This window comes from Phoca vitulina, unplaced genomic scaffold, assembly GCF_004348235.1.
Source record: "Phoca vitulina isolate PV1807 unplaced genomic scaffold, GSC_HSeal_1.0 scaffold4, whole genome shotgun sequence".
NCBI classification, from domain to species: Eukaryota; Metazoa; Chordata; class Mammalia; order Carnivora; family Phocidae; genus Phoca; species Phoca vitulina.
The window spans coordinates 33,319,007-33,332,992 of NW_022589707.1; the positions used below are offsets into that span (position 1 = coordinate 33,319,007).

A 13,986-nucleotide genomic window follows, 5' to 3' on the forward strand; every position below is an offset into this window, starting at 1 on the left:
CGGGAACCCAGGGCCTTCCCGACAGACCTCTGAATTCTCTTTCCTTATGTAAGGGCATAAAGCCAAAGGAGCTGATTATGGGAACTACTAGAAAAGGAACCTCTTTTTGCCTGTATCAGTCAGTGGTACGAATTGCTGAAGAGAAAAGAAACATTTATAGATGGGAAAGCCAAGGAAATGGAATCCGTAAATTATAAATGTGAAGAGCAAATTGTGGTGTTCTGTCCTTCTAGGCTAAAAGATCTAGGGAAGTAAGTTCAAATCTGAAGACACTGAGCTTTGTGGATCTTTCATACTTAATAAAAAATTTTAACTCATTCTGGATTTAGGCAGGCCTTTCTTTCCTACATCCAAATTGCCTCGCTTGTCTGTTGTTAGAGCCTCTTTTCTCTAAAAACAATGCTGTCCTGAATGCGAATTCCTTGAAGTTGTGTTGTGCTTTCCTCCACGTATCTCTCTTGCTTTTAAAAGATTTTATGGGGCACCTGGGTGGCTCAGTCATTAAGCATCTGCCTTCGGCTCAGGTCATGATCCCAGGTTCCTGGGATCGAGCCCCGCATCGGGCTCCCTGCTCAGCGGGAAGCCTGCTTCTCCCTCTCCCACTCCCCCTGCTTGTATTCCCTCTCTCACTGTGTCTCTCTCTCTCTCTGTCAAATAAATAAATAAAATCTTTAAAAAAAAAAAGTCATTAAAAGATTTTATTTATTTATTTCACACACACACACACACACACACACACACACACACAAACACACACACACAGAAGAGAGAACACAAGCAGGGGGAGCAGCAGAGGGAGAGGGAGAAGCAGGCTCCCGCTGAGCAGGCAGCCTGATGTGGGACTTGATCCCAGGACCCTGAGATCATGACCTGAGTTAAAGGAAGATGCTTAACCGACTGAGCCACCCAGGCGCCCCCATCTACAATATCTCTTTTGATCTCACAGCAGTCCTTTCCAGAACAGAACAGGCTGTCTTGCTACTCCTGGCCAGGAGGCGAGGATGCAGTCAGTGGCTTGGGGCAGTTAAGTGATGTCATAGGGAGAGGAGTGTCATCAGTCCCATGGTTAAGGGTTTCTTCCCCCCATGTCATGCACCTGTGCTTTCAAGTGGTGGAAAAAATAGCTCCAGAAGACTTGTTGAACCAGCATCGCCTCTGTCAGCCCTCCCCGACCTCACTGGTACGGAGTTAAGTGATTTCTTCTGCTCTCCATTCTCCTTGGATCTTGCGTGTGCCCCTGTGCTTACACTTACCACATTCTGTGGATTCTTTGTTCTTTTTACTGGCTCCCGCTAGACCATGAGTTACAGGGGGCTGGAACCACAGCTTTCCGCATGACTGTATCCTCGGGGCCTGGCACAGAGTAAGACGTTAATACATTTCTGTGAAATGAATGAATGAAATTTGTTTCGGAAGCTTTTTTTTTTTTTAAACCCTAGCACTTGAGGAAGAGAAGGAATATAGTGACATTGTATTTAAATCTATTTCAAGTCAAATTTCAGTCATGAATGGAAAGAAATTACAAAACTCTTTCATTAAATGATGTGAGAAGGGGTTAGAGAGAATGACAATAATTTAATATCTGACTACTTAAGAAAATGGTTTCCACTCACTGAAATTAAATAAAAAAAATCTAAGGAAGCAAACACTAGCAGTCTTGGCAGTTTAAATAAAAAATTAAATGTTTTCTCAAAAGGCAATACATTTAACGAATCTCATGTTCTCATTCCTGGTCATTCTCTTTCCTTTGCATTGCTACTTAGATCTCAGTCCCTTATGTGAATCTGAGAAATGGTCATCAGAAAATGACTTTATAATTGATAGTTTTTGTAAGGTTAATTTTTTTTTTTTCATTAGCTGTTTCAAATTCAGCACTTAGACAACCCAGGAATTGTATGCAGGCAACTGTCTTTTAAATGGAGCTTTATCTCGACAAAACTCAACTAGGAAATGCACTGACAAAAGATGCTTATCTTTGTGGTCCAGACTTGGCTTCCTATTAATGCCAAATTCATACCACTTTGGAGAAATATTTTTTCCCTGCCAGCCCCTGTCTTCTTCCTTACTATCTGTTTTCTTATGTGCGGATCTAGATCTAGTTTACAAACTTTGCAATAAGTAACATCATTTCATAAACATTTTGAAACATGGAATCCCTTGATGCTAATATCTAATGTTTCGTTTTAAAGACTTGCTGCTTAGGGAGAGGGTAGGAAGGTATGGGAAGAAAGGAAGGGAAAAAAACCCAAACAAAATAAAACAACCCACACAAAACAACTAGAACTTTCTGTATTACAATTTCGTTTTCCCCTAGCCAAGTAAAACACCAGTGCCTTTTCTTGGAAGGCGTGTTTCATATAAATGCTCTTGCAGCCTTTGCTCTGCAGGAGGGTCTGGATCACCCTGCAGTGTTCTCCGTGCCTGGACGAACATCCCGCCAGTTCAGCATGCAGACCCAGTAATTTTTACCTCTTAAAAACTTGAGAGATTTATGGGCCGCTGCCCAGATAATTTAAAATACAACAATGGAGCTACATGTTCTCTATGGTTCTTTCCAGTTTTGATAGCATGGAAGAATTTTAAGATCTCATTCTAAGTTATTCTAAGAAGTGTTTATGTGCTTTTAATAGTTTGTGTCATTGATTCATGCACTGATGCCCCTCGGCCTCTAAGAAGCCATGCAAATACTCCTCGTATTATTTAGGTAACATTTTTAAATGACTGGAAACATGTGGAGGTAGTATATATAATTATTGCTAACTCTCCCCTCTTCTTTCTTGTGGTACAGACTTACTTTCACGCAGCTGTGCTTTGGCTTAGCCTGTCTCACCTGTGTCAGCCGAAAGTGCAGTCATGGAGCCAAGAATAGTCTAAGGGCAAAGGAAGTCATTATTGATTTTTTGGGGGGGTGGAGGGAGACAGGAGAAATGAAAATTTAACCAGAAAATATTTAATGCTCTGTAACTATACTAAGATCAATTGTTTTCAAAATAGACATAGAAAATAGCATTTGTATTTTGGCAGACTTGTACGTGTGCTGATAAGGTGCCTCGGTCATTATGTTCACTCGGTCAGCACTGATGCCTTGGTTCTGAGTACTTATTAGATGACAATATTGGGTCATTTAAATGTCTGGCTAAAACAACTGACACGTAAAGACAAAAGATAGAAGTTAGTTTAAAAACGCCACTAATGGGACGCCCGGGTGGCTCAGTTGGTTAAGCATCTGTCTTCTGCTCAGGTCATGATCGCATGGTTCTGGGATCAAGTCCCGCATCGGGCTCCTTGCTCAGTGGGGAACCTGCTTCTCCCTCGGCCTGCTGCTCACCCCCTGCTTGTGCTTTCTCTCTCTCTCTCTCTCTCATTCTGACAAATAAATAAATAAATAAATCTTTAAAAAAATAAAATAAAAACGCCACTAGTATCACCCACAGATTTGTACATAGGTCTCTAATGATTTGCCTGCCTGGCAGTACTCAGCTAAGTATGTTACAACAAAATGCTCCTGTAACCTGCATTAGGATTGTTGAAATGGTAGGTTCCATGTATCACAAAAGAGGTGAGCTAATAGGAAAGATTATCTTTAAAGAATATTTTGATGAAGGTAAGGGACTAGTTGTATGGGAGAGAAATATATAGAAATGGCAAATGGAAATGGAATATGTATGTGGAATTCAAATATGCCTGAAATAAAGCAAAGACCACAAACTGTTTTACCAACATTGAGCAAGCCCCTTGGGAACATGACTGCCAATAGTTTGTAGAAAACTTTATAACCCATTAGCAGAAGGTGTACTTTGTATCAGAAAACATTGAGAGTTCTGGTTGGATATTTTGAGAAAGGAAATAGTATAAAAAAGGATATTTTTGGAAGTAGAGGATAACATTTTATTAGAGGGGAATCTTGAACAGAGAGGAAAGTGAAGAAGATGCTGATGCTGTCTTAGGGATCCAGGAATGAGTTGGACTCTGGGCCAGGGTTGTGCTCGTACACCTGAATGTATACCAAAGGGGAAACCTCACAAATGTTCATGGTTACAGAACATAGGGGCCTGGGACTATGAATCACTAATGATTATGGCAAACTTGGAAAAAGGTGATCTTTGAGAAAGGAGGATTAAGAAGACAGTGAGATTGGTTTTCACACCATTTAATTTTAGGCTTTGTTGGAATATCTAAATGGAATTATACTTTTGGATGCCAAGAATAAGCAATTAACGTACTTCATGGTAAATGCCTTTTTATCTCTCTGTCTTTGCTCGACTGTCAGGGCCTTGAAGTTCAACATCCTGTGGGTTTTGCTCATTTCTCTATTTCCAGATCCTAGGACAGTATAAGCCTGTTTTGTGGCACCCAACCAATACATATTATTTGGATGAGTGAGAAGAGGGTGTGAAGGCTGCAGGGTGGGGGAGGGAGTTTGACAGTCAGCTCTCAGGTGGAAGATTCTCCATGGAGTCTTGAAGGTACATCCACTTTGACTAAATGGAGACAAGAAAAGGAACTGGAAGACGGCATGAGTGCTGAGAAAATCAGAAGTATTGTCAACAAACTTCTGTGTGAGTTCTTCAGTTTTTTAATAAGTGCCAGGAATTGTGCTGGAATAATGGAAAATGGTGGAGGAGGTGTTGGTGAGGAAGTTGAGGAATTGACATTCTGTTTAGCAGAGGTCTAAAGGAAGTGTTAAACCATGATCTCAGGATGAGGGGAATTGGATTTTTGTCAGAAAAAGATGGCCTTAGCTTGGTAGATTTGACAGAGGGGAGCAGACTGTGAAGATTAAGGCAAAGGCTTGCCAGGGACTGTAAACACATTGGAGAAGTTTATTAGCCATGAAAGGAGCTCAAGCAGCCTTTTGAGAATCTTAAAATTCTCATACACTTCCTGTACTTTATGTTATAAAATAATAGCTTTTTGGAATATAAAATCATCATATTGCTATACTACACTCCTTTCTGTCATGTATTTCCCAGCCCTGAGATCCAGAGGTATCTGCGGGCAGAGAGGGTCTTGGTATCCGTACTGGCTACCCCTACTTCCAGCAGGGAGTTGTTAGCTAGAAACAGCGGACATGGTAACGGCAGTTGCCGTGGGCACCTTTGCATTTTATCTTGTCCAAGGATGGAGAGGGGGGATGAGGAGAAGGGGTTGATGGGACAGCAGAAAGGGAGAAATCAGCATCGCCAGGGGTTGGGGGGAGGGGGAAGAGAGCAAATGTCAATTTGTCATGGAACCAAATTATTTAGTTTTTAAGAAAGCAGTCATTATGTTGATGTAATAACAGCCTTTTAGTGCAAGTTGTCAACAGACAGTAATAACTTTTAATGAGGCCTCTAAAATAAAACCTTTATGGTATCCATGTGTTTGGGTTAGTGTGATCCATTATTCTAACCCTTATTTTACTTCCCTCTTATGCTGTGATTTATTATGTTTGAGGCCTCAGTGATTAATTCCTTAGGGAATGTATTTTAGAGCTTAAGCTATTATTTTAACTTTTAGCACTGTTAATTTAAATGTTTTCCTGTTTGCTAAATTTGAGATGAGAAGAATTTATTTTAACCATAAGAAATTGGAATGGGGAAAAGAGTGTTTCATTGTGGAATAACCAGGAGAGTAGCCAGTGACTGAGAAGTTGCCAGTTGAATTGTGTTGACAAGTGTGATTTGTGGGAGTCCCATAAGGATGTAACAGGGTCATAATATGAGCATAAAAATCATGCATCGTGTGGGTGAAGGAGTAGCCCGGGAATGGAAGGGAATGGCTATTAGTATATGTTGAAATTACTGCCTCAAAGAAACACAGGAATCCTTAAACTATATGTGTTGAAATCATCAGCCTCTGAAAGCTAAAACCGGGAAGAAAAATCCCAGAAAAACCAGACAATAATTCCTTGAAGCTGTCTCGTTTTTAGAATCGCTTATTACGGAATTATAGAAATAAGATATAAATGGTGCTTTGTAATAATATGAGCAGTCATCGCTGACTTGATGCATTTCTTACGATTCTGCTGTAATTCCAGATACTTTCATCCTGTGTCTGGTGTTTCTTGAGTGAGCTCCTGATTTCCTTGATTTGCTCCCTTCTGTACTTCTGTGCTCTGTTTACCGTGAGTGGTCAATCGTGTCCTCCTTGGATTTTCAGATAGCAAGTTTTGTCAACAAATCAGGCATGGACATCTCAATCCTACAGCGGTCCTTGGCCATTTTGGAGTCAATGGTGCTCAATAGCCACGACCTCTACCAGAAGGTGGCTCAGGAGATTACTATCGGCCAACTTATCCCACATCTTCAAGGGTAAGCATGCAGTTGCCTCCCATGTGAGAAGGGGAAATGATTCTGGTAGACAGCCACCATAAAGCCCTGGGAAAGGTTTTTGATTGGTTTGATTAAATATGCAGAAAAGGAATCTTGATTTGGCATCTAACCACACCATGTTACGTACCCATCCCCCACCACACTGATATGGCGCAGTGACTGGCCCCTTGGGGGGAGTGGGATCCCATGCCTGTTCTTGGCATCCTTCTGTCCCCAGTGCCTGGCTTTTTGTAGGCAATCAGTTCTGATGAATGTCGATAGATATCGGTAGAGTTTTACTTTTAACATCATAGGGCAATTTGCGGTCTTAAGTTCTCAACAGCATCTTTCCTTTGTCATTAAAAATAGTGTTTTCTGTGATACAATGAGTATTTTCATAGATAATTAGGAATTTTTCAAGGTAGGCTTCCGTCTTAGGCTCAAGGTGATTACAGTGACCTTCTTTTGTCTTTTCTAATGCATGTGTTTTATCTCTAGAGGCTTGAGCTAGAAGACAAGGCACTTAGCAGCCTGCAGGCTTTGGGGCTCTTTTCCTTCTCTCCACTCAGGCAATTAGTAAGGTTGTCCCTGAGAAAGACACCTCTATACAATGCTGCTTTATAAATTAAAGTATGTGGAGTTGCAGGCAGCAACAGCCCCCTGAGGTAGCTTACACAAACAGGGAGTTCATTGAAAGGATCCTGGGGGACTTTACAGAACCCAAGAATGACTTAAGTAGCTAAGCCGTGAGAAGGACAGAAACTGTGGCCTCCTTGGAGTGGTCACAACAGGCCTTTTCTCAAGTGTACTGGTCGACACTAAGGTGACTTGTCTCCCAGTAACTGCCACCCCTGGTCTCTCAGGTCACATTTGCAAATTCTCAAGAGGAAATCTGATTGGCCTTTTGGGGTTGGGGACGTGGGCTGGGGATGTGAGGGAATATTCAGTAGTTCTCAGTGTACCAAAAATGTTAACTGTTTATAATGCAAACCTACCAAAGTGCATTAGATGTTGCCTTCATTTGAGAGGGGGGAAGGTGACCGGAATGTAAAATTTTAAGTCACACAAGCTGTGGATTGTGGCCTCAGGGAAAATGAGCACATGCTCTAAAATGATGCTTTTGTGTGAAACCGCTCTAGAAATAATACCAGTTTCACATTTCCCTGAATGTGAAATGTATTAATTCTACAGTCTGTGTCTTTTCCCTGGATCTCGAGGGCATACTTGTGTGTTCACAGTGTGCTCTGCTAGAGTTGAGAGTTTCTAATTTGGCAAGTGCCGTGCTGAGGATTTTATATACATTAACTCATTTTACCCTAAAAGCAACACCTTAAAGTAAGTGTGTTCTTTCCCAGTGTTCCACATGAGGAAGCTGTTTTGGGGACACCCCCTGACCTCATGCAAGGCCACACAGCCAGCCTGCGGGGCACTGGGCTTTGGATTCCATCCTGCCAAAGGCTGTGTTCCACACTTAGCCTCTCCCTAAATTATCTCTGAATGTAGCTCACCGGCAGCTCTTTGTTTCTGCCTTGGGTCCTTCTTATTTACTGTTTACCACGTGGCTTCTGTGAGATTTTTGCTTGCTTTGGAATTTCTGATCTCATTTCAGTGAAAAGCAAATTTGCAAATTTTAAAAATAAAAACTTGTTCTTTTTGTTATTAAAAAGTTTCTATTTGGAAATAGATTTTTAGAATATGTAATAGCATTGCCATGGAGACAAAGCAGTTTCCTTTGTAGTAAGTCCAGGAGTGTAGGGATACCCAAATCTAGTCCCAGATATACTTCATGCATCAGACAGAAAATCATAGCCCCCCACACACATATCCACACGTACAGCCCCTGGGTTCATGTATTTAAGCCTAATAGAGACGAAGGGGAGAGGAGGCTGACCACCTATACTTTCTGGGGGATCTATGCTGAGCAGTGTATTGTCCAGGTAGTAATAGTAATTGTCCTCCCCCAATTGCGTTCCCTTCCTCATGATGGTTGAAATACATTCTCACTTAGTTGCCAACTGCTTTTTCTAGGCCATGCCTCTCTCTCTCACCTTTTTTTGGGGGAGATCATGACCCTTCTCATGGTCTGACTCAGAGGTAGCCTATTTTGACTTTCTGTGTCATTCTGTCTTTACAGGACAGATCAGGAAATCCAAACCTATACCATTGCAGTGATTAATGCGCTTTTCCTGAAGGCCCCTGATGAGAGAAGGCAGGTAAGTTGCGTTTCTTTGGTCCTAAGACTGTACTCAGGGCTGGCAACTTTCGGGGCAGCGAGTGCCCACTCCTTCCCAACCTGGGGATTCCTTGGGCCTCCCCGCTGCCCTGCAGCTTGGCTGGCCGGCCTGGGGTCATTCACAGATCCCGTGGGAAGTAGGTGGAGATGCTCAAGCCCTTGTCTGAGGAAGAATGCTAGGAATGTTCCAGGGGCAGAGCCCTTGCGTCCAGTGAAACCCAACATAGAAGCTTGAAACATAAGAAGATGAAAGCCTGGGGGAAGCAGAGGTGGAAGCTCCGAGATCTTCTGTCATGCCACTGAATGCTCCCTAGGGCAAGGGAGGTATTGTCCCTATTTTCCTGATGAAGACCCTGAGGCCCTGAGAGGTGTCCCGCTTAGCCCATAGAAGTTTAGATGGAAAGGACAGGAGGAAGGCCACAGAGTTCGCTGCCCCTGGTTGAGGTAACTGTTCCTAAGTCAGGGGGGCTCTTCGCTCCATGACATTTCTGTTGTCCATGTGCGTGTGTGGTGGTGGGGGGGACTGAGCCACCCGTTTCCCTTCCTCTGTGCCCACAAGAGAAGGGAACCCCTTAAATGTACCCATGTGAAACCTATCCCTTGATACTCTCCTTTGTCTGTAGATCTTTGGTTCTTCTGCAGTGAGGTAAAGGGTCCTTGTAGAGGGGTGTGTGGAAGAAGTGGCATTTTGTGTGTCTTGGAATGTAGCTGGCCCCTCAGAATCCATTCATGTTTTTTTTTTTTTTTCCATCAACATAACATACTGTGTACCTTGGTCACACAATTCACTTCATTTAAAAACTGGGTGGAAATATGAGATCTTTCAACCAATAGAAAGTATACTGGGAGCTCTGTGACAGTTACCACTAAATTGTTGTAGAAGAATTTAGAAGCTAGTGTGCTACTGAACACTGAACACTAGAGAATTTTTTTTTTCCGTTTTATTTTTTCATTGCCAAGGATTTCAAACCTCAGTGACTAAACGTGAGGGTTTCTGGTTTGTTTTTCATTTAGAATTGTTTGCTCACTCCTTGGGGCTATGTTTGCACAATGAGTGGAGTGACTTTATTGTTTCCTGTGCATTGGGTTTGGTGTAGGGAGCCAGGAGGGGCCTGCCCTCCCTAAGCCTTATGCTCCAGGCTGGATTTTTAAGGGTGGTTTTGCAGGTGGAAGCCGAGGTGGGGCTGCTCTTTTTATATCTAAATCTAAATGCTGAGCTCATGATAACTTCTAGCAGCCCAGCAAATTGCTTGACAGCGCACACATATGCACTCCTGACAGCCCTGGAGAAGCTTGATTGATCCTTCTACTGGCCAGACCAAGGACACCTGGCCGAACTGGTAGCTGAGAGTAGAGTGCGGGGCAAGAAGCCACCTGGTCTGACCTCATGGGCTTTTTCTTTTTCCTATGGAGGAAGAGTTTGGATTAGAGGAAGCAAAAACTCATGCCCACCCTAATTGCTATGATTTGGATCCCTGGATCTAGACATGAGTAAAATGCATACACTTTGCATCTTCCCGTTACACCAAGAACTACTGTTAATCTACTGAATTGGATTCGCATGACCACGGAAAAATAGGGGACCAGATGCCAATCTGTACTGACTCCAGAATAATGATCACCATGAAACATAATGGCAGACCAGTATGACATTAGGTTTGGGTTCTGAGAATCAAATTTTATTTTTTGAAAATTAGACAATATTTGACTGAGATGACATAGATTGGCAATATACTGCTGTAATGATAATAAATCACAAAGGGTAGTCTAATAACATTACATAATTTAAGAAAACAATCTAACTGAGAAAGAGTGTATATAATCATACAGCAGCATATCTAGACTCTGACTAATTTAGTCTTCGAAATAAAAATAGCAACAACACAGAAAATTAACTTGGACTTTATAAATTGTTTTGAATTGAAGATGAGTCAGTGACTATTGTTTGTCAAGAAAAGGAATATTTTGATTTTTAATTAAAAAAAATATTTTTCAGTGAGTTAAAAGAGAGTTGGCTCTAAAAAACTAATTTCAAGTTCGTAATAAAGAAAAGTTTGATGTTATTTTCTGAAGGTTAGTGGAGCCTGTAAAGCAGAAGACCATGCTAATTGGGGGTATCATCTGGGTTATATTATGTATTGTTATCAGCTTTTCTTGTGGAAAATTAAACTTTCTGAATTTTTAAGATAAATAGGAAAATTTACCAAAGCCTGCCATCAGTGATGATATTCTAAGAGTTTGCCTTGCGCCAGGCTCAGTGTTCAGTGCTTTGTGTCTTATTTCATTTTATTTTCCTATCACTAGAAAGCCTTATTTTGCCTCTTTACAAATGAGGAAATTGAGAGTCAGAGGGAGTAAGGAATTTGATCTGATTGTTGAGCAGATCAGAGTCCCACCTAGGCCTTGCTCTCCTCTGCAGAGAATCCCATTGGCCAGGAGGCGTCACCCAGAGAATTCTCTGGTATTTGCTGAGTGAAGAACTCCCTGGAGCCTGAAAGATACCAAGCCCGTTTTCTCACTCCAATTAAATTAAAACATAATCTAAACATTTATTTATTGGATTTACAGGAACAGCTTTGTTTTTTTAAAGTCTTAGGACATTGGATAAATTCCATTTCAGTGAAAAAATTTCATTTATTTCAACTTCTCTTCCTGACTTTGAACCAAACACATTGATAGGACTCTATTTATCTGGGCTTTATTTTTCAAAGTGTATAAATTGAATTCGGATGGATTTTAAACACCTATTTCTGACTGAAGAAAAATACCACCGTGGTCTTTTTACTTGGCAGGCAGACTGGAGTGATAATGCCGTTGTGCATTCATTGAGTGGGCCTTACTGAGAGAGTGCTGGGTTTGTAGAGGCCTGGATTTGTTGAGGGCTGGGGTAACACTTCCTGCTTTGCCAAGGCGTCCTGGGGGCTTTCTGGTTGGGGGGGTGAGGGCAGGGATGCCCTGCTTCCCCCTGCCTCCTGGATGTGGGACATTCTCCCTTTCTCTGCACAAAAGAAGGGAAGGGGTGTTTGTTTTGTGGAGGTGAGGGCCAGTGGATCCTTTTCCTTACAACTCCTTGCCATTATTTTACTGTTCTCATGGCAAGCATGTTGGTGAGGTCCCTTCCAAATTTCTCTACAAATATTTATGATCTTCATAAACATTATTAAAAAACCTTTTTGCAAGTTAAAAGATTTGGTGTGAAAATCAGAAAATACAGATTCAAAAGAAGAAGTTTGAAAGACTCCTCTAAGTGCGTGCCCCAAACAGAACCCTTGCAACTAGTCACACTTTGCGTGGGCCTGCTTTGTTCTGTGCAAAGCGTCTTCTACCTACATAATTTTTTCACTGGATGGAATCATACTACTTGCAGTTTATTTACTTTAACTGCTTTTAAAACTAAACAAGATTTTGTGAACGTCTTTCCATGTCAATATCCCTATATCCATATTTATATCCATCTATACTTTTATATTGTCTCGATGGTATAAAATATTCTCCATGGAGCCTCAAGTTTAGTCAAACTGTTTTCTTTTTTTAAAGATTTTATTTATTTATTTGACAGAGGGAGAGAGAGACAGACAGCATGAGAGGGAACACAAGCAGGGGGAGTGGGAGAAGGAGAAGCAGGCTTCTCACCGAGCAGGGAGCCCGACGCGGGGCTCAATCCCAGGACCCCGGGAATCATGACCTGAGCCAAAGGCAGACGCTTAATGACTGAACCACCCAGGCACCCCTACTCAAACTGTTTTCTAATATTGAACGACAACAACAAATCCATGATGTGCACAAGGATTTTTCTATTTTCTCTCTGACCAAGCTTCTCTGTTCCTTAGGAGGGTAGTAGAAAATATTCTTTCATTTTCCACCAAACATTTACTGTCTACTCTGTGCCAGACATAGTGCTCTGGGCGCATGAATACAAAGATGAGAAGGAAAGTCTCTGTGCCCCTAAGGTGACCGTGGTCTTATGAAGAAGATAAACAATGTCAAAGATAATTACAACAATTGCTGTACGTATTGGAACTATATTATCCCTTTTAGCTTATTTTAAAATTTCAAAAAAAAAAAAAGGCTAAAATAGGCACAGAGAATATTTTTCTTTTTTTGTGTGTCAGGCAGTAATTTCATTTTTATAAAAGAAAATAAGCTAAAAGAGCCACAGGGTCCTTTGGGCCCTTTGTTTTTCATCAGGTCCAGGAGAAAAAGTGGACCTTTCTGTTTGCGTTCGGAAGCAAGCCCCACTTTCTGTGGACCAAGGAAAGACAGGTTCCTTCTAGATTGCCATGTCCCGTGTTTGCCAGTGCGTCACTGTCCTTGCTTTCTTGTTTTCAACAGAGTGGAAGGTGTCTTGAAACACCTCACCGTATTTGTGCACTTTTCTCTGCCAGGCAGTGGGTCAGCAGGGGTGTTAACATCAAGTTGTAACCTCTAACAGAGCGCTCTGAATTTCCATCCCTTCTTCTCTCCTGCTTGCTTTCCCTTCTGTGGTGGCGATGGCGCCGTTAGGTTGGTGTAGAGAGCAGTGTTGACATCCTTGATTGTCCTCTGACTGTAAGTCCCCACCTTCGGCTCCTGCCCAAGCCCGCCTGCGTGTCCCCCTTGCACTCCCTGCCCATGCATCCGGGCTCTCCTTGCTTCCTGCGAGTTTATTTTCGCCGTGATTGAATTCACGGTTGTGGTTTTGAATTGTAGCCTAGTTTCTTCTCTACTCAGCAAGATTAGCAACTCTAACTCGAAAATCCAGCCTCTCCCCGCCAAAAAAAACCACTCAAGTGCCTTCCTGAATATGTTTTTGAATGTTTGCACCAAGGTTGTTCCCAACTTTATAATTTCAGCTTCATATCTATGTCTCGATATTTAGAAAGAATGTCTGTGAATCACTTCTTTAAATAAAGTCACCTGCAAATCCTCTGTGCTCAGCAGGCCAAAGCCCCAAATTCAACTTACAGAAAGGAGGCCTAGCAATGCGGAGTGTGGACTCTCGGAGATTAGCCCATGCTCAGATATTTGTCCCTTCCTAAAGCACCACACAGTTGACTTGCATAGACTATTTTCAAGCCCTGGAGTACGTCCCACTCACTCTTTGGTTTTGCATAGATTAAGATGAAATGGCTCTTAGAAGACTTCGAGCCTTAAAGTGATGCTGCCCTAATACTGGGACTCCTTGGTGCACGCATGTTTCCTAGTAAAACCTCCCTGTACACGTGTAGTCTACGAAAAGCTGATGGGCCTTTTGAATGGAGAACCATTGCCTTTATCCAGAGTATTTGCTTTTTATTCCACGCTCACTTTTTCCTGGAAGGAGGAAATTCCTAAAAAAGGAGAAGTTTGCGGGTGCCAGATTTCCTTCCCTTTGCTTTTGGACAAGGCTCAGTTACCTAAACAGAACATTCAAAAAGCAATTTGAATACTACTGCCTGTTGGAGCCTGTTCTTTCGTAAGAAATACTGCTGATACCCAGTT

General features: G+C 42.0%; 1 protein-coding gene across 7 annotated transcripts in view; it reads left to right on the forward strand.

Moving 5' to 3' along the window:
* The window catches only part of ELMO1 (engulfment and cell motility 1), a 514,971-nt gene that overhangs the window by 182,819 nt on the left and 318,166 nt on the right, over nt 1-13,986 (forward strand). For 5 of the 7 annotated variants that reach the window (XM_032401761.1, XM_032401763.1, XM_032401764.1 and 2 more), the window contains 3 exons: nt 6,142-6,293; nt 8,428-8,506; nt 13,030-13,074. In XM_032401761.1, coding sequence (XP_032257652.1) covers nt 6,142-6,293; nt 8,428-8,506; nt 13,030-13,074 — 276 coding nt within the window. The remainder of the gene's footprint in view (nt 1-6,141; nt 6,294-8,427; nt 8,507-13,029; nt 13,075-13,986) is intronic. The other 2 variants (XM_032401766.1, XM_032401767.1) reach the window with 1 other exon arrangement.